At 43.7% G+C, this 27,531-nt stretch overlaps 1 protein-coding gene and 1 pseudogene across 11 annotated transcripts in view; one reads left to right on the forward strand and one right to left on the reverse strand.

Annotated features, from left to right (window-relative positions):
- ARHGAP22 (Rho GTPase activating protein 22) overlaps window positions 1–27,531 on the reverse strand; it is a 186,794-nt gene that overhangs the window by 113,920 nt on the left and 45,343 nt on the right. For 10 of the 11 annotated variants that reach the window (XM_039872347.1, XM_039872348.1, XM_039872337.1 and 7 more), the window contains one exon: window positions 1,511–1,710. In XM_039872347.1, the coding sequence (XP_039728281.1) occupies window positions 1,511–1,710 (200 nt within the window). Of the gene's footprint in view, window positions 1–1,510; window positions 1,711–14,764; window positions 14,926–27,531 lie in introns of those variants that run through there. The other variant, XM_039872343.1, reaches the window with a different exon arrangement.
- Window positions 6,117–6,235, forward strand: LOC120610009 (uncharacterized; annotated as a pseudogene).

Below are 27,531 nucleotides of genomic sequence, written 5' to 3' on the forward strand. Positions count from 1 at the left end.
TTCCTAAGCTTTAGTTTAGATCTGCCTTCCTAATTTCTGCCATACTCACCTCTTATTTCTACTATTATTTATGTAAAAGTTTTCCTTAAGCAGCGTCATTTGTTATATTTTTTATTGTGGTAAAATATATGTAACGTAATTTACCATTTTAACCATTTTAAGTATATAGTTTATTGGCATTGAGTACATTCACATTGCTGTGCAACACATATTATTTTTAACATATTTTAGAAAGGGAAACATGGTATCACTCTCATGAATGGAAGCCAGTATTATTTTCTATAAACAGAAATTAACCATTAGAATAAATACAGTGAAGACAAAGTTATTAACTTGCAGCTCGTTATTGTTGCTACAGAAGGCTCTGAGATGAGGCCTGCTTTCCCATCCCCACCCCTAATTTTTTTCAAGGGAGGATCCCAACCAAGTGTTGGAGAAGTGTTAAAGAAGCACCAGACCGATGCTTCCTCCTTGATGTACTCAGAAGAACTGAAAGAGGGGCGAAGTTTAGATGCATTTTCTCACTGTGAGGTTGACCTGATTCATGCTGTGCCCAGGTACCTTTCTCTCACCTTGTCCATCATGAGTATCCTTCTCTGGCTCCTACCCCAGATCCCACCACCACACTGTGGGGACTGCTGAGATGCGCACAGGCTCCTGTCCACCAAGGCTCTGTGACTCCTGACCCTGGAAAAGGGAGCTCTTTTTTTCTGACTTGGAGCAGTGACTGGATGAATCCTTTGGGATGAGTCCTGTAAGTTCCCTTCCCCATTTTTCCCAAGAAAAATAAGGGTCTCTCCCAGATGTCCATTCTGTCTGTGAATCTTATAACAAGGACTAGATTGCCCAAGCTTTGTAAGCCCAGCTGCCTTGGAAGGCAACACTTCATTATGACATGTGCACAAACAGTGACCAGGCCACACCACGGAAGGGGGAGGTGACTAGCTCTGAATGAATAAACTTAGTGTCATTTGGGTGGAAAGGCAGACATGTTAAACATCTGAGGTAGATCTTATAGTGCTGGAGGAAACAGAAGCAGCTGCTGAGAGGCAGAGGATTTCACAGGAAGGGTTCACAGTGAGCCAGATTTCAGTTGGAGGTTAGATTTCTCTGGCTACCATTTCCCTGGACAATGGAAGCAATGAAATGTGTACACTTGTGTCTCCTTGAAAGCACAAAGAGGCTGAAAAGAGCACAGGAAAGACCTATTTCCTTAAGCTGTGCACAGATGTTCTCTATCAACATCATAAGGAAACATATTTATTACTGAAGCTGTGGATATGTTTGAATAAAACAGGTTGTGACACAAGGAACGTAGGGGCTGAGGATCAATATCACTATAGAAATCCTGGTGAAGTGTCACTCTGAACAGAGTCAGTGGCTTGGGTGCTTGAGTGGTGGAGGTCGCGAAGGGAGGGTCTCCCTGCATTCCCCTATCTCCTGGGCATAGTTAACTTTCCCTTGGAGCCTTGTAGTGATGCCCACTAAACACGGGCCATGTGCTTCTCACCTGGGGCTTGGTCTCATCTTTGTCCTTGTAGTAGAAAAGCTGATCCCCACGGAGCACGAACCAACGCTGCTGCCAGTTTTTCATGATGCTCCTCTGCTTCTTCAGCCAGCCTGCCTTCAGCACGGGGCCCAGCTTTTGGGGGCAGGACAGCCGCCCGGGGCTCCGGCTCTGCTCACCCATCACCAGGCTTTTGGAGCGGGCTGGAAGTCAAGAATATACACAGTAAAAAGGAAGGATGCATGTATAACACCATTTGCCCACCCTGGTGATTCTCTGATACCTCGCCCCACTCAACTGGAATGTCTGGCTGAACCTCTTCCAGTGACTCCTCTATATAAGCAGCCTGCCTCATCTTGTGCTGCAGACTTTCTTAAAATCTCTCAAAGGTCCACGAATCCCTAAAAAGCAGTGGCTTGCCTTAGCATGCCCTGTACCTCTTGCTTAGCTTCCCCAAGCCCGTTGCAAGTGGCAACTGGTCTCAACTTGCATTGTAATGCTCATCAGGTAACCCCAAGTCTGGCATAACTAGTCTTGGTTTAGAACATAGTCTTAATTAAGTGGCACAACTGGCAGCTTGCCTCAGTTCACATTGTGGTGGCCACCAAAGGGTCCCAAGCCCGATACCAGTGGCAACCAGCCTCAGTTCACAAAATAGCCTCTCCAAGCCCAGCATAAGTGGCAACTAACTGCAGATCACTTTGTAGCCCCTACCAGACAGCCCCAGGCCATGCACAAGTGGAGGCTAAACTTTACCAACACAGCAGCTCCTCACAAGAGGCTCCCAAAACAACATACCTGGTGGCCAGCTTAAGGCCACATCAGAGCACCACCCAACCAGCTCCACAAAGACACACCTGAAGGCTGAACTCGGCTGGCAGTAGAGCTCCACTGAAGAGACGCCCATTTCATGGGATCAGCCCCTGCACAACAGCTCATCTGCTATAGTCATAGCCAACTCTCATAGCTGTTAAGCCTGAGGGTCACCCACTGACATGCGAACAGCAATCAAGGTTCAAATACAACAGGAGGGCACACACAACTCACATAAAGGACACTCCTGGAACACCCAGCTCAAGAGTCCTGTGCTACTGGGCTCCACAGAACACCTACTACATAAGGCTACTCTGCCAAGGTCAGGAGGTACAGCAGATCTACTTAATGTGTTAAAACAAACACAGGAAGTCAGCCAAAATGAGGAGACAAAGAAACATGTCTTAAATGAAATAACAGGACAAAACTCCAGAAAAATAACCAAACAAAATGGAGGCAAGCAATCTGTTAGATGCAGAGCTCAAAACACTAGTTATAAGGATGCTCAATAAACTTAGGGGAAGAATAGATGAATTCAGTGAGGACTTTAACGAAGTGATAGGAAACACAAAAATGGAGCTAGAAAAAAATTTTAAAAAGTCAGAAATGAAGAATAAAATAATTAAAATAAAGAATACATTAGAGGGAATCAAGATTGGATTGGATGAAATAGAGGATTGAATCAGCGAACTAGAAGATAAGGTAGCAGCAAACACCCAATCAGAACTTAAAAAGAAAAAGAGTTAAAAAAAAATAGGGATAGTTTAAGGGGCTTCTGAGACAACATCAAGCATACCAACATTTGCATCATAGGGGTACCCAAAGAAGAAGGGAGAGAGCAGGGGATTGAAAACTTATCTGAAGAAATAAGGATGGAAAACTTCCCTAACATGGGGAAGGAAATAGACATATAAATTCAGCAAGCACAGAGAGTCTCAAACAAGATAAACCCAAAGAAGACCACAGCAAAACACATCATAATTAAAATGCCAAAGTTTAAAGACAAAGAGAGAATCTTAAAAGTAGCAAAAGGAGAGCAGTTAGTTAAGTGCAAGGCAGCTCCCATAAGACTGTCAGCTGATTTCTCAACAGAAACTTTGCAGGCCAGAAGGGAATTGTGCAAAATATGCAAAATGATGAAAGATAAAGACCTACAACCAAGATTGCTCTATCCAGCAAGACTCTCATTTAAAATTGAAGGAGAGATAAAGAGCTTCCCAGATGAGAAAAAGCTAAAGCAGTTCTACAGAAGTTTAACACCACTAAACCAGTATTACAAGAAATGTTAAAGGGACTTCCTTAAGAAGAAAAGAAAATATCAGAACTATGAATAAGCAAATACAGGAAAAAAAAAATTCTCGCTAACAAAGGCAAACACTTAATAAAAGCAGTAAATCCATCAACTAAAGCTACTACAAAGGTTAAAAGAAAAAAGTAGGAAGACCATATGTAACTAAAACAATAAGTTAAGGGATACATACAAACACATACACAAAAGTAAAAAATAATGACCAAAACACAAATGCGGAGGAGGTGAGTAAAAACTGTAGTGATTTTAGAATATATTCAAACTTAAGTGACCATCAACTTAAGATAGACTGCTATAGACAGAGCTTGGTATATGTGAAGCACATGATAACCATAAACCAAAATTCTATGAGAGATATAAAAGAAATAAAGAGAAAGAATCCAACCATGCCACTACAGAAAGTCACTGGCATACAAGAGACGAGAGCAAGAAACTAGGAAAGGAAGAGGACTACAAAACAATCAGAAAACAATAAAATGGCAATAAGTATATGCCTATCAATAATTACGTGAAAAATAGATTAAATGGTGGCTGAATGGATTGAAAAAAAAGACCCATCCAAATTCTACCTACAAAGACCCACTTCAGATTGAAAGACACACACAGACTGAAGTAAAGGAATGAAAAAAGACATTGATGCAAATGGAAACTGAAAAAAAGCTAGAGTAGCAATACTTACATCAGACAAAATAGACTTTAAAACAAGGTCTGTAACAAGACACAGAAAAGGGCATTTCATAATGGTAAAGGGATCAATCCAACAAGAGGTTTTAACTCTAGTAAACATCTATGCATTCAACTTAGGAGCACCTAAATATATAAAGCAAATATTTACAGACATGAAGAGATAGACAGTAATACAGTAATAATTAGTGACTTTAACATCCCATTACATCAATGGATATATCATCCAGACAGAAAATCAACAAGGGAACAGTGGCCTTAAATGACCCATTAGACCAGATAGTCTTAATTGATATTTTTAGGACCTCCCGCTCAAAAGAAATAGAATATACATTCATTTCAAGGGCACATGAAACATTAGCCAAAATAGAACATATGTTAAGCAACAAGTCTCAATAAATTAAAGAAGAGTGAAATCATATCAAGTATCTTCTCCAATCAAAATAATATGAAACTAGAAAACAATTACAAGAAGAAAACTGAAAAACACACAAACACATGGAGGCTAAATAGCATGCTACTAAACAATGAATGAGTTAACACTGTGATCAAGGAAGAAATCAAAAGATACCTTGAGAGAAAGGAAAATGAAAACACCACAATCCAAAATCTATAAGAAACAGCCAAAGCAGTTCTAAGAGCAAAATTTATAGCAATACAGGTTTACTCAAGAAACAAGAAAAATCTCAAACAACTCTAAAGAACTAGAAAAACAAGAACAAAGCCCAAAGTGAATAGAAAGAAGGAAATAATAAAGATCAGAGAAGAAATCAACAAAATGTAGTCTAAAGAGAACAATAGGAAAGATCAATGAAATCAAGAGCTGATTCTTTGAAAAGTTAAACAAAATTGATAAAATTTTAGTTAGATTCATCAGGAAAAAAGAGGGCCTGAATAAATGAAATCAGAAATGAAAGAAGAGAATTGATAACCGACACCACAGAAAGACAAAGGATTATTAGGAGATACTATAAACAAGTCTATGCCAAAAAGTGGAAAGAAATGAATACATTCATAGAAACGTACACTCTTGCAAGACTGAATTAGGAAGAAACAGAAAATGCAAATAGACTGATAACTACTAACAAAACTAAATCAGTAATCAAAAAACTCCCAACAAACACAACTCCTGGACCAGATGGCTTCACAGGTGAATTTTACCAAACATTTAGAGAAAAATTAATACCTATCCTTCTCAAACTATTACAAAAAATTGAAGAGGAGGGAAGGCTCCCATACTCATTTTATGAGGCCAGCATTACCTTGACACCAAAACCAGACAAAGACATTACAAAAAAAAAAAATTATAGGTCAACATCCCTGATGAACATAAATGCAAAAATTCTCAACAAAATATTAGAAAACTGAATTCAGCAATAAAAGATTATATACCATGATTAAATGGGATTTATTTTCAGGATGCAAGATTGGTTCAATAGCCACAAAATCAATTAATGTTATACATCACATAAACAAAATGAAAGATAGAAGTCATATGATCATACCAATAGATGCAGAAAAAGCATTTGACAAAATCCAATTACCATTCATGATAAAAAAAAAAAACTCTCAATATGTGGGAATAGAGGGAACATACCTGAACATAATAAAATGGAGCCTATATATGACAAACCCACAGCTAACATCATACTCAACAGTAAAATGCTGAAAGCTTTTTCTTTAAGATCAGGAATAAGACAAGGATATTCACATTCACCACTTTTATTCAACATAGTATTGGAAGTCTTAGCCACAGCAATCAGACAAGAAAAAGAAATAACAGGCATCCAAATTGGAAAGGAAGTCTATGGCCATGCTACCCTCAACAAGCCCAAACCTGTCTGATCTTGGAAGCTAAGCAGGGTTGGGCCTGGTTAGTACTTGGATAGGAGACCGCCTAGGAAGACCAGGTGCTGTAGGTGTAAACAATAAAAAAAAATAAGGGATTGTAAACTGACAAGGTCTTTGCAATCTGTGAGGTCAACTAAGGGTTGTCTTGCCTAAAAAAACAATTTGGAAAGGAAGATATAAAACTGTCATTATTTGCAGATGACATGATATTATAATAAAGAACCCTAAAGAATCCACCAAAAAACTATTAGAACTGATAAATAATTATCATTTCTAGAAATTAGCAGTATACAAAATTAATATTCAGAAATCAGTTGCATTTTTATACACCAATAATGAACTATCAGAAAGAGAAATTAAAACAATCTCATTTAAAATTGCCTCAAAAAGAATAAAATATCTAGGAATAAGTTTAATCAAGAAGGTAAAAGATCTGTACTTGGAAAACTATAAAACACTGAAAAAAGAAATTAAGAAAATACAGATAAATGGAAGGATATATTGTGCTCATGGATAGAAAGAAAAAGCATCATTAAAATGTCTATACTATACAAAGCAATCTATAGGGTTAATGCAATCCCTATCAAAGTATCAATGGCATTCTTCACAGAACTAGAACAAATAAGCCTAAACTTTTAATGAAACCACAAAAGACCCTGAATAGTCAAAGCAATCTTGAGAAAGAAGAAGAAAGTTGGAGAGATTGTGCTACCTGTTATCAAACTATCCTGCAAGGCTATAGTGATAAAATCCACATGGTACTGGCATAAAACAAATACACAGATCAATGGAACAGAATAGAGAACACAGAAACAAACCCATGCCTGTATGGTCAATTAATCTATGACAAAGCAGGCAAGAATATACCATGAGGTAAAGACAGTCTATTTAATAAATGGTGTTAGGAAAATTGGACAGATATATGCAAAAGAATGACACTGAATCACTTTCTTACACCATATACAAGAATAAATTAAAAATAGATTAAAGACTTAAAAGATCCTAAAACATAAAACTCCTAGAAGAAAACATAGGTAATAAAGTTTGTGACATTGTTCTTAGCAATATTGTTTTTGAATATGTCTCTTTTAGCAAGGGAAACAAAATTTAAAAAATTACAAATGGAAATACATCGAATTAAAACGGTTTTGCAAAAAGACAACCTACTGAATGGGACAAAAAGACAACCTACTGAATGGGAGAAGTATTTGTCGATGAGACATTCAATAAGGGGTTCATATCCAAAATACATAAGGAATTCATAAAACTTAACCCTCCAAAAACAGTCAGATTAAAAAATGGGCAGAGGACCTGAATAGACATTTCTCCAAAGAGGACATACATATGGCCAACAGACACATGAAAAAAATGCTCAACATCAATTATCATCAGGAAAATGCAAATTAAAACCACCATATCACCTCACACCTGTCATAATGACTATCATCAATAAATTGACAAACAACAAGTATTGGTGAGGATGTAGAGGAAAGGGAACCCTCATGTACTATTGGTGGAATTGTAAATTGGTGCAGCCACTATGGAAAACAGTATGGGGGTTCCTCAAAAAATTAAAAAGAGAACTACCATATGACTTAGGCATTCTACTTCTGGGTATTTCTATGAAGAAATCCAAAATATCAATTCGAAAAGATACATTATGTTCATTCCAGCGTTATTTATAATAGCCAACATATGGAAGTAACCTCAGTGTACATACAGAGATGAATGAATAAAGATGTGGCATATATACAATGGAATATTACTCAGCCATAAAAAAGAACGACAGCTTGCATTTGTGACAACATGGATGAACCTAGAGGGTATTATGCTAAGTGAAATAAGTCAGAGAAAGAAAGACAAATATCATATGATTTCACCTATATGTGGAACCTAAGAAACAAAATAAATGAGCAAACAAAACAGAAACAAAGTCATAGATACGGATAACAAATAGATGGTTGCCAGATGGGGGGTGGAGTTAGGGAGCTGGATGAAAAAGGTGAAGAGATTAAAAAGTATAAATTGCCAGTTATAAAAACAGTAATGGGAATGTAAAGTATAGCATGGGGAATATAGTCAGTAATATTGTAGTAACTATTGATGGTGTCAAATGGGTACTAGACTTATCTGGGTGATCACTTCATAAAATATCTAATGTATATCTGAAACTAATTTGTATACCTGAGACTAATATAATATTTTATGTCCATTGTAATTGAAAAATAAAAATTTATTTTAAAAAACCCATAAAAATCTGGGTCCTGCTGGAGCTTACATTCTAGCAGGGTTCTTGTTACTCAGGCCTTAAGTGAGGTGGCCCCATCCAGAGCTGTTCCCTGGTTTCTGTATGGCAATCCTCCTCTGGCAGCATCAGACCTGAGCACTCTCGCTTAGCTCCTGCAAAGCCACGTTGCTGCTTCCATGGGACCATCCTGCCTGGACAGCAGGGCCTCTGCTTCAGCTTTTTGGGGATCTGTTGATGACTACCTGGCAGGTAAGAGGGGCCATCTCTCTTATCTCAAATCCTCTGAGTGCTGTGAGCCCTTCTGCCCTGCAGACTCCCTCTTCTCCCAGCTGAAACTACTTCCAGGGCTGAGTGATGATGACTGAGTTCTTGCCCCTCTCATTGCTCCCTATCCCTTCCCCTTCCTCTCTCTCCTTTGTCCTGGAGGAAGCTCCTCATCTCTTTCTGTTCAGTATCAAGGATATTGCTGCAGCGTTGGGGGCCATCATGGACTTTGGAGGAACAAATCTGAGTCCTAATGTAATCACATTTATAATTCTTATACCACAGATCCTCACTTCTGATTGGAACCTATGGTCCCCTGACCCAGGTATTGTATTGTATCTTTCATTCCATGTTTGTGTGTGTATAAGCTCCTCCCACTATAATAGTGACTGCATTTCCCTAAGTCTGACCTACCTTCTGCCCACACTCTCACACTAACCTGGATCTTTCTTCCATCCTTTTGCTACTCAGCTCCTGGCTTTGGCTTCCTCGAGTGCCCCTACTCATCCTTCAAAATCCAACTCCACAGAACGAACCTTCTGAATCTCCTCCAGATAGTCATTTCCTCCCTTACCAGGACATGTGGCCTGTGGCTGGCAACGTCTGTGTCTTTGTCTTTCTGCCCCTCTAGATTGAGGGGTGGGGATGGGAGGACAAGACGTTTACCCAGTTCTACATGTGTGGCAGGGAATAGATGCAAGTCATGGTTGCCAAACGTCACAGACTAGTTAGGCTTACTCTTATTTTTAGGTGTGTCTGGTTCTTAACATGACATAGAATATAACATGACACTTGGCTGGTATCCAAGGAGACCCTATAGTCTGGTGATTGTCAGTTTTGCCTTCGGTGTCACATGGCTGGGATATAATCCCAAATCTACCCCTTTACATAAGCAAAAAATACCAAGGCCATCCTGAGGGCTCTGCTCTGGAAGGGGCTGGATCGCTGACAGCAGTGGATTAAGGGGAGGCATTATCTCTTTTTTTCTGGAACCCCAAGCAGCTGTGACTGCTCTGTGGGTACCACCAGCCATGCAAGTCAGACCACGTAGGTCCTTGCCAGCCCTGACTTGATTCTCGTTGCCATCCTTGGCTGTTGAATGTTCCAGCCTTGCCTTGGCTGTGCTTTGGTTCAGAGAGAAAGCAGACTGTTTCCAGGCTTCACCCCAGTTAACTGAAGGGGGATTGCTGATCTCTCAGGGCAGTAATTTTTCCCAGAGACTAAAGAGAAGGCAATCATGGAGTCAAGTCTGGTGGCATGGCCCAACTTCTCCTTCCAGGAAAACTGCCTGCCTCTGAACCCGGGGTTCAGAGCTCCCTGCACTTGGGGTTGAGATTCACTTGTTCTTGCATTTACCAGCCAATCTGCAATTTTGCTCCTTACCTTTCTGCTGCTCCTGGTCTCCAAGCATATTGATGTGTACCAGATGAGATTATATTTTCTTCCTTTATTTCTATGGCTGTTTACTATCCCTGTGAATTAACTAAAAATTCCCTACTGCCAGGCACTAAAATTCTTTCCAATGTTAGTTATTTAATTAAGGCAATAATGGATCCAGTTGAAGAAACACAGGCTTGTTTTCAGATCACTGCCAGCTCTGTGAAATCTCTATGCCTCAGTCTGTTGATCAGCAAGCTGAGCCCATTTGGGATGACGATACCTGATCTTGCAGGACGAGCTGGAGGAGGATAGATGGCCAAGCCTGGCAGAGTGATTGGCTCGTACAAGGTGCCCAGTAATGAGTTACCATGGCAATAATGATTATAATAGAAATGGTGCAGTGGACGTGTCCTTGCAGAACTGTTTCCTAAAGATGGGTTCCCAGCAGTGGGCTCATGGGGCAGAAAGGACAGACCTTTTCATGGCTTTTGGCTCTTTAGGTGCCATTACATACTTCCTTCTAGAAATGGTGTGTGGCTATATTATACCACAAAATTATACTAGTATACTACTTTGTCTATAACATCAACATGAAATATCATTATTTGAGTACTCTTCCATAATTCAGAAGGTATAAAATGACACTTATTTATTGTCTAGCTCGCCCTGTTATTAAATTACTACTAATCAGATGGAACATCTTCATATAGGCTTCCGCTAACTGTAGGAAGCGCTGGCTCACTCCCTGTGCCCATTTAACTGATTATCCTAGGTGGGAAAGGCTAGATGGGGGTGGAGAGCAGCTGGGGTCCCTGTAGGTCCACAGGCCACTTGGGCCCTCTTCCTCTCTCGCATGAGCCTCAGCCCTTCCCAGAAGTTTTCTCACAGCTCTGGAAAGGTCAGTCGCCTTTACATTGCCAGGTGTCTGCAGCACTGTGTCCAATGTCTGTGCCTCACAGCCTCTGCCACTCTGCAAACCCAGCAGCCAGCCCTAGAGGAAGAAACGCCCTGCCTGGGTACGGCTGGGCTGAGCCAATGTCAGGCAGGTGGGGGTCATGCTTATTGGGACCCAAGGGCATCAGCAGGGGCCTTTAAGCTCCTAAGGCTGTACCTGCCCCTCTCATCTCAAGCTGTCAAGGGGCTGGAGCAGGGCTGGATTCAACATACACTCACAGATCTCTTTCCAGGGTCTGGACCTGTGTTGGGCTCTGGGGACATGAAAATGATGATGAGACGAGAGTCATCATGACTCCAGTATTCCAAAGAAGTATGACAAAAGACAAAGGGGGGAGAGGGGACAGGGGTAACCCCTTGGTTACTGAGTTTTCTTCTCTGGGTCTCAGTATCCTATTTTTAAAAAATCCTTTAATGGGTCAAGAATCTATGATAAAATTAAGTTACCAAGGTGGCCTAGGTTTTTGTTAATTACTTGAAATTTCTAACATTAGGCTTAGAGAAAGCTGGGCCCCTGTGGGTGAAGGCTCTCTAGAGTGGGTGGATTAACTCAGGCCTCCATTGTCTATTCTCCCATTCTCATCTGCTTCATCTCTGGGAAACTGCAAGGGCTGCTTAGAATCCTCTATCCTTCCACAAACCTCTGGGGCTTCGTGAAATGTTCTAGCACCACATCCTTGGTCTATCTCTTGTCTTCTATTATGACAGGGCTTGAAGCTATCTCATTTGACAAGATCATAGTGCTGCTAGGACCAGGAATGCACCTGCCCTTCCTTCTGCACCATCCACAGCATCCTGCATAAGGTTGGCACATACCAGGAGCTCAACAAGAACTGGGTGGCTCATTAACATTCCCCAACACTAAGGACTGCCAGGGAGCCCTTTTCCCTGCTCTGGGCCATGTTTTTGGAGGTGCTCTCTGTTCAAGTTTGCTTGTTTAGGAAGCCAGGACCTTGGAGCACAGGACCATGGACACTGACACTGGCAGTGAGTAGGTGCTCAGCACTCTTGTGCAGTAAATAAATAAACATAGGTATGACTAGCCCGCAATTCTCTCAATATGGCAAGACAAAGAAGGGGTGGCATATTTTCCCTGACACCCAAGCCATAGGCACCACCCTCCTCAGTGCTTCAAGCATGGAGGGAACAGGCAAAGGGGAGCCCTGGGCAAGTACGCTGGGTCAGCTCTCAAGCAGAGAGCTGCAGCCAGTCTCTGTTTCATCAGCTACAAGCATCCCTGCCTGCCCTGCTCCACATCTACTTGGCTCCCATGGAGAGGGAGAAGGGCCGTCTTCTGTTCCCCTCAGTTCACCAAGGAAGCACCTCCTACAGATGCTACTTAGGCTGTCAAACCAGCCCAGGTTTTTCCCCTGCTGATCGATCACACAGATATTACTTATAAGCTTTACTGAGTGTCATAAAAGGGAAATAATCATTGTTATGATTTATTAATAACCACTGGTCCTGTCCTCAGCATTTCCTGAATCAACTTATTCAGTTCTGGAAATATTTAAGTCAAGGTTTCAAGTCAAACAGCTCTAATATTCTAAGGCTCCAGAGTTGAGAGTTTCTGGAGAGGGCTGAAGAGCTGGACCAGGGCAAGTCTGTCACTCAGGGAGGAAGGCAAAGGGCACTTCAAAGTTGGGGCTCTTCTGCTCACAAGCACATTCATTCACTCACTCAAGCCTTCCAAATCTACAGAACTCCTCCAGGTACAGTGCAGAATCCTGAGTTGTTCATATTCCTCCAGAACTCCCAGTCTGGCAGGGAAATAAATCACAAAGGCAACCTCACAGAGGTAAAAGAGCCACAGGCCACGTGGACAGACAAAGGCTGCAGACACTTAAATGTAGATGCAGACCTTTTTGACATCTGCAGAGCCACCAGAGGAGGGAGCAATCAGGCTGAGCCCTGAAGGATGACCAGAATTTGGGCCTACATCAGGGGAGGTGGGACTCTGATTTGGGAGGAAGGAAGGTGTGTGGCATTTGCTACCTCTTGGCTCAAATCAGCACATGTTCCGGGTTGACACTGTCACCTTTTCTCACTGACAAGCATCTCGAGATGGTGGCCCTTACTCCCAGCCTCTCCTTCCTCATCCCCCCGTCCCTGCTGACCCTTTGCATTTGGAGAGTTTCTCTTCTCCTGAAACTGCTCTGGTCAAATCCAACAGTCTGGTTCTGAGACCCCTGGGTGTTCAAAGTTCCTCATTTTCTTCTCGAAGCTATTCCTTCCTATCGTTGTGCAGAGCCCAGCTGCCTGAGTTTCCATCCATGTCTCTTATGGTCTGCCCAGCCCGTTCTGGCCTCCATGTCTTCTGTTCTCTCTGAAAGTCCTGCTGTTGACCATGGATGCCCTAGCTGCCTTCCATTCCATCCTGAGTCCCATGTCTTTACTTCTGCTCAGATTTTTCTCCAGAACTTTAGGGTTACATGTCATACCTTATGCAGGATGTCTCCATCGGGATAGTTCAGGATCATCTAAGCTTATGTCCAAATTCAATGCTGGCTTGTCTCTCCCAAATGTGTTCCCCCAACTCCTCACTGAGGGCTCACAGCCAACATGCTTTGACAGCTTGGAGTTGTTTTGACAAATTCCTCCCCTCTGGCCTACGGTCAAGTAGTTTTCAAATTCTGAAGATTTTCTCTGCACTCTTATTCCATTCTCATTTCGCTTTTACTGAATCAATTCAAATTCTTAACATCCTTGCCTGGACTCCTTTCTCTTACCTCTTGCCTTTCATAGGAGCCTCCAAAAGAGAGATACACCTGCCAAGGAAATCTTTCTAAACATAGATCTAATCATTATACTTCTTTTCTCTAAAATAGTTATGATATTTATCAACTATGCACAGAGTAAAATCCACCCCCTGCCCTGGCAGTTATGATTCTTTCATGGGACACCACTCAGCTTAACCACATACCTCCCACCTGCCCAGCTCCTGGCTTCCAGAGGTGTTTGCATATTATACTACCTAGGGGCCTTAGAAATACCACTCTTCAGATCATTTGAATCAGAACTTCTGGGGGGAAGGACCTGGAATCTGGATTTTGAAGGAGCCCAAGTGATTCTGATAATTACTGTCCTCGGCTCCAGTCACACTTGACAACATCCCATCATAAACTTCTTTTTGCTCATCCTCACTGTCTAAGTCCTACCTTCCATTCAAGGTATGGGTCCAGTTTTATCACCTTTATGTGGCACTCCACTGAAATTAGTTTCTTTCTTTCACTTCAATTTTACCTTTAAAACAGCATGAATAACAGCCTGGCATATAATTGTGTAATTTGTACAGTGTGTGTATCTACCTCTTCCCAAGATTGAGGACAGTAGAAAGCCAGGGGACCCAACTCTCCTGGGTATTCTGTGTGTATGAGTGTGTCTGTCTGTGTGTGTGTGTATGTGTGTGTGTATGTGTGTGAGAGAGAGAATTATGTGTATGTACATACGCATGAGTGTATGTTTGAAATGTGTAAGTGTATGTGTAAGAGAGTGTACATGCATGAGTGTATGTGCATGCATAAATGTGTGCATGTGTATGTGTGCACATGAGTGTGTGTATGTTCGCAAATGTGTGTATGCATGCATGACTATGCAAGAGTGTGTATGCATGCATGACTATGCAAGTGTATACATGCATAAGTACGTGATTGTGAATGCAAGAGCATGTTTGTGAGTGTGTGTGCACAAGTGTGAGTATGTTTGAAAGTACACATGTGCAAAAGTGTGTCTGTGCACACCTGCACGTACATACCTGTTTGAAACAATCCTATGTTTGAAATCCAGAGTCTTGGTCCAGGCAGTCAGCTCTGAGGAGGGAGACCCTGAGCTTAGGACGTGCAGACTCGTCCAGGAGCCTTGGAGGCCTGGGAAACTTGTATGGAAGCCAGGCTATTGAGAAACTGGGGAAGCTGATGGGACAAAGCTAGGAGAGGAAAGACAGACAGTAGAGGATGAGGGTGCATCTCTGGGAGGACAGAGAGCAGGGAGCACCTGAGAGACATTTTAGGAGGAGGGGGCTAATGATTGTGGCTACATGGGGAAGTTGGAGAATAGGAGTGGGGCAGGACAATGGTCAAAGAGGAGAAGGACAGTGCAGGGCAATAAAGAGTTCAACTTGCCCACATTGGATTTTGGAGTCTTTCTGACATCCAAGGGTATAAGTCCTGGAGGAAGTCAGATGTGGACTCTGGAGTATGGGAGAGAGAGCTGGACTCAGGAGAGAGGTGGCTAGATCAGTGTCTGGCACAGAGGAAGCCTCAAATAAGGGCTTGTTTTATGACAGTAATAACAGTAACAGGAGTTACTATTCACTGAGAGCTTGGACACTATATGCTATGTACTGGACTGAATGCTCTGCATGAATTATTTCATTTAGTCCTCACAAGTGTCATTACCTTGCTTTTATGGATGTGCAAGCTGAGGTTAGAAGAGCTAAGTAAGCTGCCTAAGGCTACCACACTGCTAGGAAGTGGCACAGCCTGTTTTTGAATTTTAATTCACCTTCCTGCAGGGCCTGTGCACTTAACCCCTTCATGAAACTGCTGGACATCTATGAGATCTCCCAGGAGGACTCTAGAGTGAGGAAAAAAGAGGATTGAAGCCAGAACTCCTAGGAACTTGGTGTTAAGGACGGGAAAAAGCAGAGCAGCTGTGACCGACTCTGGGCAAAGCTGCAAGAGCAATGGGAAAACCACCAAAGACAAATTGCTTAGAAGACCCAGAGAGGGTTGTAAGAAAGGGAAAAGCACGCCCATGACAGAGAAAGGGTTAAGGTCACAGGTGGAGGGGTGGGGCAGGAACCACCTACAGAAAGAGGACCAGAGGGTGAGTGGGGAGGAGGGTGTGTAGCCAGAGTGTGGAGAACTCTTCCAGGACTGGTCCCTGAAAAGGAGGGTGGAGAAAAGAAAGGTCTCTGGAGTGGAACGTGGAATGGAGGGCAGGGTGTCCCCTAATTAAGACAGGGAGATCTAAGCCTGTTCAAAAGCTGACAGGTAAGGGCCTTTAGACTGGGAGAGGTGAGGCTATGGGTGGGGAACTGTGAGGTCCACGAGCCAGGGAGGGGCTTGAGGGATCTGGTAACTGATAGATGTGGAACCTGGGCTCAGGTGGTGGTGGGGGTTAGCCTGGATCAGCAAGACACCATCCTGAGCTGTGGCAGGAAGCAGGGAGCATGGATGGATGTGGACAGGGGTCCTTCAGTGATGGTAAGGTCTTCCTTCTGCTCTGGGGCCCTACCTGCTGGGAGTTAGAGAGCCTACCTGTGGCAAACACCCCAAACTCCCACCCTGTTTGTTCTCTTTGCACTTGGTCCTGACTGTGCCTCCACCCCCACTCCCCACCACTCTGTGTTGCTGCTCCTCTTGAGCTGTGCCTGCGCCAGGGTGCCGTGAACCTTCGAGTGCCCTGGCCCACTGTGCTGGTCATTCTGAGCCCTGCCATGTGGCCTGGTGAGAGAGGATGTGAGCACTCTCAGGCAGTGGGTGTTGGTAGACTTGGATCTCATTGCATTCATTAGCAGTGGCCCCGCTAAAGCTGGCCTGAGATGGGCCAAGATGGGAGAAAGAAGAAACTCGATGCATGGACAGGATGAGGGTGGGGTGTGTGGGCAGTGGACAGGATGAACATGCACAAGTGCCTGCGAAGGCCAGAGGTGGAAATGCGGCCAGGTGGCTGACATTAGTAATTTCACTTATTCCTCAGAATAACCCTGATTTCTCAGATGTTCTGATTGAGACTCAGAAGAAAGAAACTTACTCAAGGTCACAAATACCAGTGTTATATGGTGGAGGCAGGACTCAAACCCAGTCAGTCCTGATCACTACAGATGCTGTAATTCTTCCCAAGTAGAACTGAGCCTGAGTGGCCCCTAAGTGCTTCAAGTCAATGGAGCCAGGGAGGGAAGGAAAAAACAGTTTAAACAGGAGAGTTCTCATGTGTGGGCGAGATGACAGCTTGGTTTCTGTCTGCCCAAGGGCTGCCCTGGATGAAAACACAAGTCAATTCAAACTCAAGAAGTCAGAACCCAGGGTGGATGAAATAGAATTCAAGTACCCAAAGGTTCATTCATTATTAGAAAAGGGCAAAGGGCAGTGTAGCACCAAGGTGTTGCCAAGGCAACATGAGTTTCAGGGCCAACAGAGGAGTTACTGATTCATGCCATTTCCTATCAAGGAAGTAGGGATCTTTTGTTTCTCAGAGTGGAAGAAATCAAAAAAGTGAATAGGCAATGTACAGAAGGGAAAGTACAGGCGGCCAAAAAGATGTGTAGAGATGCTGAACTTCAGTTGTAACTGGGGAAATACAAATTTTAGCTATAATATGATACAGCACTCTGTACCCTTTAGATAGATACATTTTTAAAGTTTTGTATCATGTGTTGATGAGTTTGTGAGTAATTATATGCCACAATGGAGAGGGTAATTGAGCTGTATTTATTAAAATTAAAAACATGCCTACTCTACAACCCAGTAATTCTGCTTCTTACCTCTCTCCTCCAGAAAGAACCATAAGGGCATAGGTAGTCATACACAAGGATGCCCTGGGAGCACTCTGCATGATCCCTAAAATAAGGAAAAACCCAAATACCAACAGTAGGGAAATAACTAAATAAACTGTGCTGTATTCACACGATAGGATTCTTTGCAAAAGTTAAAAAGAGAATGAGATGAATGTACATACTAACATGGTTAGCTCCCTTTAGTAACAAACACCTCAGAAAAGGTGTCTTCACTTCCATTTTCCAATTCATCTCCTATTCCTTTCTTTCGGTAGTGAAATACACATGACCTGAAATTTACCATTTTAAACATTTTTAAATGTAGAGTTCAGTGGCATTCCGTAAATTCACATTGCTATGTAACCATTGCTACCATCTACCTCTAGAACTTTTCGTCATCCCGGACGCTTCCTGCTCTCTTTTGACCTCACCTGGTCGGGCTTCCCCTACCTCTGTTCCATTGAAACTGCTCTTATCAAGGCCACCAATGACCCTCACGCTGCTCAATCCAAGGGTCACATCAGTCCTCCTGTTCCTTGACCCCTCACAACATTGACCGAGTTGGTCCCTCCCTCCTCCAGTACCATTTCTACCCTTGAGTTCCAAGACCACTCTCTGCTGCCTCTCCCTTTCACTGGCTGCCACTCTGTCTCCTCGTCTTCCCCACCTCTTGACTGGTCCTGGGTGCCACTTCTATCTACACTCACTGTCTCCGTGATCTCCTATCTCATGGCTTTAAACGCCCTCAATGTGCAGAAGGCACCTGTGCAGAGCTCAACCCTGAACCAGAGACCCACAAGTCCAAAGCTGAACTCCTGGTCTTTCCCTGCCCTGAAATCTGCTACCCCATCTGTCAGTGGAAACATCACCCCCAGGCTGGTTTATTCCCCAGCACCATCACTTCTCTCCTGATACACTGCTGTAGCCTCTCTGCACTTCTCTGCCACTTCTCTGCAGTCTCTTAACAGGACAGCCAGAGAAAAATCTTAAAAATGAGAGTTAGATCATGTTCCTTCCTGCAGGACTCCCTTTCTTGCCTCTGCATAAACATCAGGGCCATTACTACAGTCTACAAGGGTCCTCAGGACTGGGCCAACATGATGCAGGACAGGGGAAATTCCTCTGAGTAGGGGGAACTCAAGGACTGCATCGAGAGAGTTCTTGGCTGAGAGTAAGAAAGAAAGAATTCAAATGCACGCCGGAGTCAGAGTCAAAAGGAAAGTTTATTAGAGAAGGGACAACACTCTATAGAATAAAAAGCAAAGACGAAAGAAAGCAAAGACAAAAAGCCAAAACAGAAAAAAAGAGCAGGGAGTGCTGGGGAAGCCAGTTTATACATCATTCTCAGTTTCTGTGAATTATAGTTTAAAGACTCAGTTTACCCATTTTCCTTTGATGATATGGGCATACAGTGAGAAAGGATTACAATATGTAGTGAAAAAGTTAAGAGTATATAGCATGAAAGGCCTGCTGGCAGTTCCCAGCCTTTGATCCCTAAATTCCCCATTATTTTAGCCCTAGGGAATGAATGATTTTATTTTATGTAAGGCTGACTTAAAGACTCCATTTCGGTTTCTTAGCAAACCCAGCAGAAATTTTCCTTTGTTCTACAGGTTTCCTTGTGGTCCATCTGTAGGGCTGATCAGCACATTGCAGTCTCTGAATATAGCTTGATTTGACATTTTAGTTCTCTTGCCTTCTTCCTACATTAATGTGACCTCTTGGATCTCCTCATGCTTCCCCAGTCCTGGCCACGCTGGTCCCTGCAGTCCCTCAAACAGGACAGCCATGCATCCGCCACCTGGCTCTGCACCTGCTCTTGTCCCCTGCCCTGCAACACTTCCTCTCAGCCTCTTCGTTCTCCACTCAAATGCCATTTTCTCAGTGAGGCCTTTCCTCGCTACCTTTTTAAAGATGTACCCCAAACCCTCCCATCTCTCTTTTGCTGCTTTAACATTTACATCAATTCTATTATAGTGGTGGAAAAAAGCGAGCTGCAGAACAATGCACAAAATATAAAACTATATAAAAAAGGAAGAAAAAGACAACACCTAAACAAAAAATGTCATCATGCATTTTCAGTGGGACGTGTATTCGCACAGAAGGAACATGTCACAACTGTAACGGTGGTGACATTCATAAAGGGGAGGACTGAGCTGTAGTATAGAGCATTTTTTACAGGGAGGAAATGCAGTGTTACTTATGTAAGTCAAAATAAAAACTTTAAAAGGGAATCGTGCTGGATCCCTTAGGAGATCTAAAGTAGCAATTAAAATATCAGAAGTTTGATAAATGTTTGTAGGTAATAATCTGCGTCAAGCACCACACTAGGCTGTGGACCGCAACACAAAGCAGCCTCTGCCTGCTCAGAGCTTCCAGGCTGAACAGATGATGCTTCATGGAAGCATGGCCTAAGCCCACCCATGGCCCTTCCGGAGGGACCAGGTCAGGGAGCCCCTCTCTGTAGATGAGCCTCTCCGGTGGACCTGGGTCCACTTTAGCTTGTCTACTCTACCACATCTCGAATAAGGAGGGGGCACAGTGAGGGTATGCAGTCACTCACTCACCCAGTGTGCAATGAGAGGACCTGGAGCTGCTTTAGCTTAGAAATTGCTGAGAACACTCACAGACACCTTACACAGTGAATTGAGCTCTGCCCAAATACCCTTAAATTCCTTTTTCTTGTTTTTATGCCCCTTTCCCAGTCCCCTTTTACTTTGAACAGCTTACCCTGGGTGGTTTTTCAGGACTGCTGGGTGATTTGAAAGACTGTCCGTGGGCTATTGGAGCCCATTTTGAGTAGGCACTGAGAGAACTGGAAGTGCCTGGAAATTTACATGCCTCCCCTATCCCTTAGCCCTTGGCCAAGACTCCTGGGTGTGGGAACCTGAAAGCCCCTGCAGCCTGATTTCCAGTCAGAAACTACTCATAGGGGTAAAGAGGTGGAAGTCACACTTCAAAGTTCTCTTTATCAGGCTTTGAACCCCAGCTTGGCTCTCTTCTTCTGTCCAGCTCCTCCAACTCCTTATCGGTATCCCGTGGGGGGCACCTCTTTAAGAAATTATTGCATGAAAATCCTTATCTCAGAGTCTACTTAGGAGAACCCCACCTAACATACCTAGTTGTTTTCAGGGCCTGTTGAATAGGTTGTGGCATCACTGGCCTTGGGAAGCCACTGGGGTGTCTGGCCGGGCACAGTGCATACTGGGGTTAGGCACCCTGCAGCAGGCCAGGGGTGTTTTTCCATCAGCAGCTCTGTAAGTGCAGCCCCAGAGCACAGAGGAGAGGCTGTGCATGGACTAAAACACAATTGATTTATAAAAGTCAATGGGATTTGAAAGCTGGGCTGGGAAATAGCAAGATGGCTCTCAGAGCTGAATTGATTTAAAGGGTAAGTATTGAGGCTGAAAGATTGATTGAGAAGAAAGAGGTGAGGTAATGGAAGGGGCACTCTGGGGGGGCGGGGGTTGTATGTGGACAAAATGGTTTCATCAACTTAATGCAATTTGCAGCCGAGGACGAGGGGGCCTGGTCAGGTTCCCATGTTGTCCTGGGAATACTGTACGAGCCTCAGATGATTTATTACATGATGGTTCCTCAGTGCCCTCTACCTTTTATATTTATATATATTTTAACTTGTTACTTAGCTTCTTTCTGTGCTCCACTTGGCGATTTGTTTTGTGCTGGGTGCCCCATCTGAAGGGTAACCAGCCAGGCCCTCCTACTGGGTCTCACTTTAGGGCCTTTAGGATGAAAGACAATAAGGGCACAACCATAAGAAAAAGTACTAATTCTAAAATAATGGTAAGGTAGTCTAGAAACTTTGGTATTTTTTCATAATGATTATTTTAGAGATTTAAAAATATTATTATAAAATATCACATTCTTAAGAGTTATTTTTATTGGCTCTTCCTAGGTCTGCCTCCTGGCTCAGCTGGTACTGGTCTTCTGCAAGAGGGTACAGACACCCGAACTGTACTTCCATGCAGTGAACACCTCCAAATTTGACTGGATCTAGAGTTCATTTATTTACTCATGGAGTTTAAGGGGCCTCTTGTGCATCCACCATGTGCTAGCCACTGGGGTATGGAGATGAAAGGCACATGCCTACCCTAGCAGAGGTAAAAAGGGAACAGAGACACCCAAATACAAGAGACCGTAATCACGGCAAGTATAAGGGGGAAATGGCAGCGTGAAGACAGCAGCAAGAAAGTCAGGCAGGGAGACTGGGAGGTCAGTGGTGAAGCTGAAGCTGGATGAAAGAATGGAGTGAGCCATTAGACGGATCAAGTTATGCCACTCCAAAATATGTGACTTTGGTATATTGATTATTTTTAGCTGCTGGCAATTGAGAAACAGCAAATACAGGAGGAGTTCTCTTCCCTTCCTCCTTCTTCCTAAAAGTAGGGTATAAATTTCCCTTTGTAAAGGTACCTCCTACTCCTGTACCAGGAAGAGGACACATTCATATTATTGGAGTCAGAATTGAGTCTGCATAACAAACTTTACTAAACCACTCCTATTTACCAAATATTTCCTGATCACCTTCCTACAATTTGCTGCCTCCAGCTTTAACTGACTCTTTGGGGTTTTATCCCTTTTCTGTAGTCTCCCCTGCCCCAAAATCAATAAAATTGATATATCTTTCTGTTAATCTGTGTTTTATAAATTTAATTTGCAGGCCTCAGGCTCAAGACTTAAGAAGGGAGAGGAAAAGCTTTCTTCTTCTCACAGTGAAAGATTAGGTAGAGAAGGGGTTTGCCCAGCAGGGGTTATAGGAAGACTGTGCAGGGTGCGAGAGCGTGGGGTCAAAGCCAGGAAGTCTGGCACCCAGGCCCTTAACCCTAACTCTCCCGGCCCTAGAACAGATCATATCCTGACCCCTCCCCAACAAAACTAATGAAAAGCCCCTTCTTCTGAGAAAGAAAAGCTGATGGACTTCCTCTAACTTCTATTCACAGGCTAGACCTCCAACCATCATCCCACGGTGGGGTCCCTCTTGTTGCATCTAACTGGAAGAAACTGTGCCCTTTTTTAGGGCAAAGACAGCTCTAGCCATCACTGACATGGGTATGAAGTCGAAGGACGAGGAGGCCTCTGTGAGCCTGTGTGCGGCCAGGTCTCCAGCTTAATTTCCCACTCATACCACACACCTCACTCTTTCCAAATCACAACTGGTCCCCACATGGGCCATTTTGTGCCATACACCTGCATTTCTGTGCTTGCTAGACTGATGAGCCTTAAGCATCAGCTTAGCTGTTTCCTATGGTATGAAGGCTCCTCCAGCAGGTTCCCAAGCAGAAGAGTTGACTTCCATCCTTTATGCCGCCCCTGTAACTGTGCACTCACCTCTGGCTGGAAGTGAGCCTCTATATGCTGTACTGATTTATGCTCTTGTTATGGCCCTAGAAGGTGCCCTCCTCACTCTTGAATCCCTAGAATGTAGTACAAAGCCTCTCAATAAATGTTTGCCGAAAATGAAGGAACGTGAGACAGGAATCTCTAAGAAGATGGGAAAGACCAAATCTAAGAGACCTGCACCTCTGTAGGTAATCTGGGTTTGGAAGAAATCTGCCTCCAGGATTTCTCCCACCCATGGCCTGTTTCTGCATGATAAAAAGGCTCGAGGGCACAAGATCACTGTTTCTGTTCTTGTAGCAGAGAAGTGACTGGCAGAAGACTCAAAACACAGAACTGTAGTTAAATTTTTTCCTAGTATGGCAGTGGGTACGGACGGAGAGGCCGTGTGAGGTCAAGGAAGCGGCACAGGATTTGGAGGCCTGAGGCCCTTTATCCTGGAGCTCCAGGTTTCCGTGTAAAATGAGAGCAAAACACAAACTCTACCTACTTCCTAGCCTATAGTGAAGATGAAATGAATGACACTTTGAAAGTGCTTTGGTAAATGGAGCAGCACCAAATGGATGGTGGTTAGTTCTGCTTCTTGTTGCTGCAGGCTGAGCCCCTTGGAAGCCCCTCTCCCCACTTCTAGGCTCTACTGGACCTTGTCCAGAAGCAGCTGGCTCCCAGCTTGCCGCCTCTGCTCCTGTTCAGATTAGCAGGCTATTCACCAGGAGCCTCGGATTGGTGGAGTTGATGTAATTCAATATCGATGATAAATTTCATTTCTGCCTGCCTACGAGCCATTAGCTTTGATCAATACATTCTCCACTCTTAGTTAAGTAATCATTGAGGCTGTTGATGTTTTGGCAGAGTCAGGGCAGGTCTCTGACTGTCTTGCTGAGGGAGCTCAAAGCAGCCTCCTGGCCCAGGCCTAACCCAGTTCAAGCCTGTCTTGCAAATAAGTCATTTATTCCCATCTTCAAACAATAACATCATGGCTAATTCTCCACTTCTTTGTGGCTGGTAGTTCAGCCTGGGCTCTTCTGGTCCAGCACCTGGTAGTGCTTTATGTCCCAAGTGTCTAAGAGTGCTGGTGTTATGAACTTTGGGCATCTTCCATGGAAAGAACTCAGTTTTTCCATCAGCTGGTATCTGAGAGTAGAGGCAGGAGGAGGGAGGAGGTTTGGGTCCTCAGTGCATTTCTCCAGGACACAAACTGCCACCTTCATCTCCTGGTACATGGGCCTCAGGCAGCAGCAGATTGACTGGCAGTCTAGGGACGGGGGAAATGTCCAGAGGCAGGAGAACCTGGCTGGCAGCCACTGAAAGCTCCCAGGAGATGTGCTCTGATGATGTCCCCTTGTCCCCTCATGCCCTCTGTGGATGGTAGATGGGAAACACCATCACTCCCACAGCACGTCCGCTCTCTCTCTGACCTGTCACCCCCTGCAGACCCGCTGCCCACCTTGTGGCAAGCATCATTGTCTAACGCTCTGTATAGCCATGCCACTCCCCTGCTTAAAGCCCTACTTAGATGTGGGCTGGGTCTGTTCCCCTTGCCGCATCACCTTTTCCCCACCAGTGTCTTCTTGCATTGCAGCCACACCCAGGGGCTAACAGTATCCCTTGCATATGTGCCTCTGGGTCTTGACTCATGAGACTTTCTCCCTTGCAATGGTTTTCCTCTCCTGATGCCTAGATAGGGCCTGGTGTGTGAACAAGGAAGTGCACAATGATGTTCAACAACCTTTGGGTTTTAAATCCCAGCACCGCCACTCCTAGCTGGACACTGTTCCTGGCCGGCAAGTTCTTTAATCTCTCTGGGACTTAGTTTTTCCATCTGAAAATGGGCAACAGTGTTCACTTTCTCAACAGGGGTCTTTTGAGAATTAAAGGAGATTATACACATGTATAATGGGACACGAAAACGGAAGCTCCAACACAGCACCAAGACAGAGATGTGACATTCTGAAGTGAGAGCCAGAGCAAGAAGCACACTTTCAAAGAGGCAGGTAAAAATCACTTATGAGGCCTTAGGATGGATGTAGAAATATTGAACTAGTCTTGTATTTTGTAAATGAAAGCAACTCTAGGGCATTTCATTATATAAGAGTGCCTGGGGTTGTCACAGAGCCTTGCTAGGCAGGGACAGGGGAAGGTCCGGCCCCTGGCACAGTAGAGGGCACAAATAAAGTTACTTCATGAGCTGTGTTTGTTCTAAAACATGGTTACCTAAGTTCAATAGGCATAAGCTATGGTTACTGCTATTATTACATATCTGATCAGTTCATAAGTGATTATATATGTGTCTGACTCTAAATGCAAGCAGGAGATGAAGATATCTTAAGTCTGCAGTTCAAGATGACTAATTGTGTCAGAAATGCAGCAGGTTGAAATAAAACAGCAGCCAAAGCTGAGATTCCTCAGTATCACCAGGTAGATGAGGCTAGGCCCACTACACACCTTGGCACCAAGGGCCAACACTGTAGGCACCCCCTAATGAGGACACCTGCACAGCTGTCCACCCTTTTCATCCCATCTAATCCTGACTCCCCCCTCCTCTCCCACTAACCTGCTGCTTGGCCTGGCTGACTTTCAGATGAACAAATCTGAGGTGAACCAGGACAGAGTGGGTGACATAACCCCACCTTTTGTTTCTGTCCCTGAATCTGGTGACAGTGTTGTGAACACCTGCCCATAGAAAGAGGTGCTTGTGAGGAATCAGACATCTTGTATCACTGGGGCCTAAGCTGCTCAGTGACACCAAGTGGCCTCCTCCGGCCTCTGGACAGGTCTATATTTGAGGATAAAAGCTTCTCAGACCTGTGTCCTGTGTTTAAGCTGCTTCTGATCTTAGTAGTGTGATTTTGAGCATTTTACATAAATTATTCTGCCTCCACTTTCTGCCTTGTCTCAGTATTGGTATAAGGATTAAAACTGGATATAGGCATGTAAATAGTGTCCAGCACACATCCAGCACATCCTAAACACTCACTAGCTACCTTCTCACTGTTCTTCCTTCTCTGTAGAATGTTAGCAGTGAGAGTCATACCATATGATTCCATTCATATGAAACTGAAGATCAGGCAACACTACTCTACAGTGACGGAAATCAGAAGTCTGAGAGTTTGGTTGGAGGAGGGGCTGGGGAGAGACAGGAGGGAACTTTCTGGAGTTAAAGGAAATGCTCTAATTCTTGATCTAGGGGGAGTCATTGATTTGTGTCTTCTACTCTATGTAAATTATGCTTCTATTAAAAAATAAAAAAATATATTAGAAATAAACAATGAAATCCTAGAATAAACAGTATTTAAAAAATCAAGGTGCATCGTTCTGTGAGGCCCCTGTTGTTCAGAGATCCCCGAATCACGAATTTTTATTTCCTCTAATCAGGTCCCTGGGACTTGTCCTAGATATTTTGGTTATCTGAGGACCTCTGCAATTTCATTTCAGTTCTGAAAGGGAGAGAGAGGAGAGAGCTCAGTTGTCTGTGTGGAGTAGAAGGCCCGGCAAGTGACAGAGGACATCCAGACTTGGGGACTGGAGCCCCCTGGGAAGGTATCAGCTCTGAGCAGTGGAGCCATGTCTGACCTGAAATAAGGGGACCACCACCCACCTGGCATACCTCACTAACCCATCTCCGAGCCCGGGATTCTCTCTCTGAATTTTAGGCAAAGTCAGATGCTGTATCAACTAAGTAGGTTACTGTTCCTTTGCTATTCCTCTCTCCGGGCCCTGGAGGTGGCCCGTCTTAGGGAGCCCTCAGAGTACCCAGCAAGCCTGGGCAGGGGCAGCATGGGCATATCCTAGAAGGCCATACCATTTAGAACTCAGCAGTCAAAGGAGGTCTGTGAACCCCTCTGTCACTCCTTAAGAGCAGAAACTTCCTTCTGAACAATCTTCCAGTTTGAACTGGCAACAGGTTACATGAGCTCTAGGCTATCACTCCTCAACCACATCTCAAGTAGTCCTGCAAGCCCTGGGGTGAAACCTGGCAGTCTCCTGTCCTTTTACCTGCTTCATTCCTCATCTCCAAAGGCAGCCACTTTCAACCATTTTAGTTGGTTCCTTTGCTATTTACCTCCACATTTCTAAATAGTATTTATTTATTGCTACTTTTTTCCTTCTTGATTCCTTACCATCTAGTCAATTAACACATTCATCATCTCACATATTTGTCTTTTTTTCCGAGAACATTTAAATTCTACTCTCTTAGCAAATTTCATTTATACAACACAATGTCATCAAATATGTCACCAGTTTTACATCATTAGATCCTCAGACCTTATTCATCTTATAGCTGAAAGTTTGTACCCTTTTACCAAATGTTCCCTATTCTCCCCCTGCCCCCCGAACCCCTGCCCCGTTCCCAGATAACAACTTTTCTACTCTCCATTTCCATGAGTTTGCCTTTCATTTTGTTTTTAGATTCCCTGTGTAAATGATACCATACAGTATTTGTCTTTCTCTGTTTGGCTTATTTCATTTAGCATAATGCCCTCAAGGCCCATCCATGCTGTCTGTCACAAATGGCAGGATTTACTTCTTCCTCATGGATGAATAAGATTCCATTGTGCATATATAAAAAAACATATTATATAATATATATACAGTTGACCCTTGAACAACACAGGTTTGAATTGCATGGGTGCAGTTATATGCAGATTTTTTTCAATACATAC

Source organism: Pteropus medius, unplaced genomic scaffold, assembly GCF_902729225.1.
Source record: "Pteropus medius unplaced genomic scaffold, Ma_sr-lr_union100, whole genome shotgun sequence".
In the NCBI taxonomy this organism is placed as follows: domain Eukaryota; kingdom Metazoa; phylum Chordata; class Mammalia; order Chiroptera; family Pteropodidae; genus Pteropus; species Pteropus medius.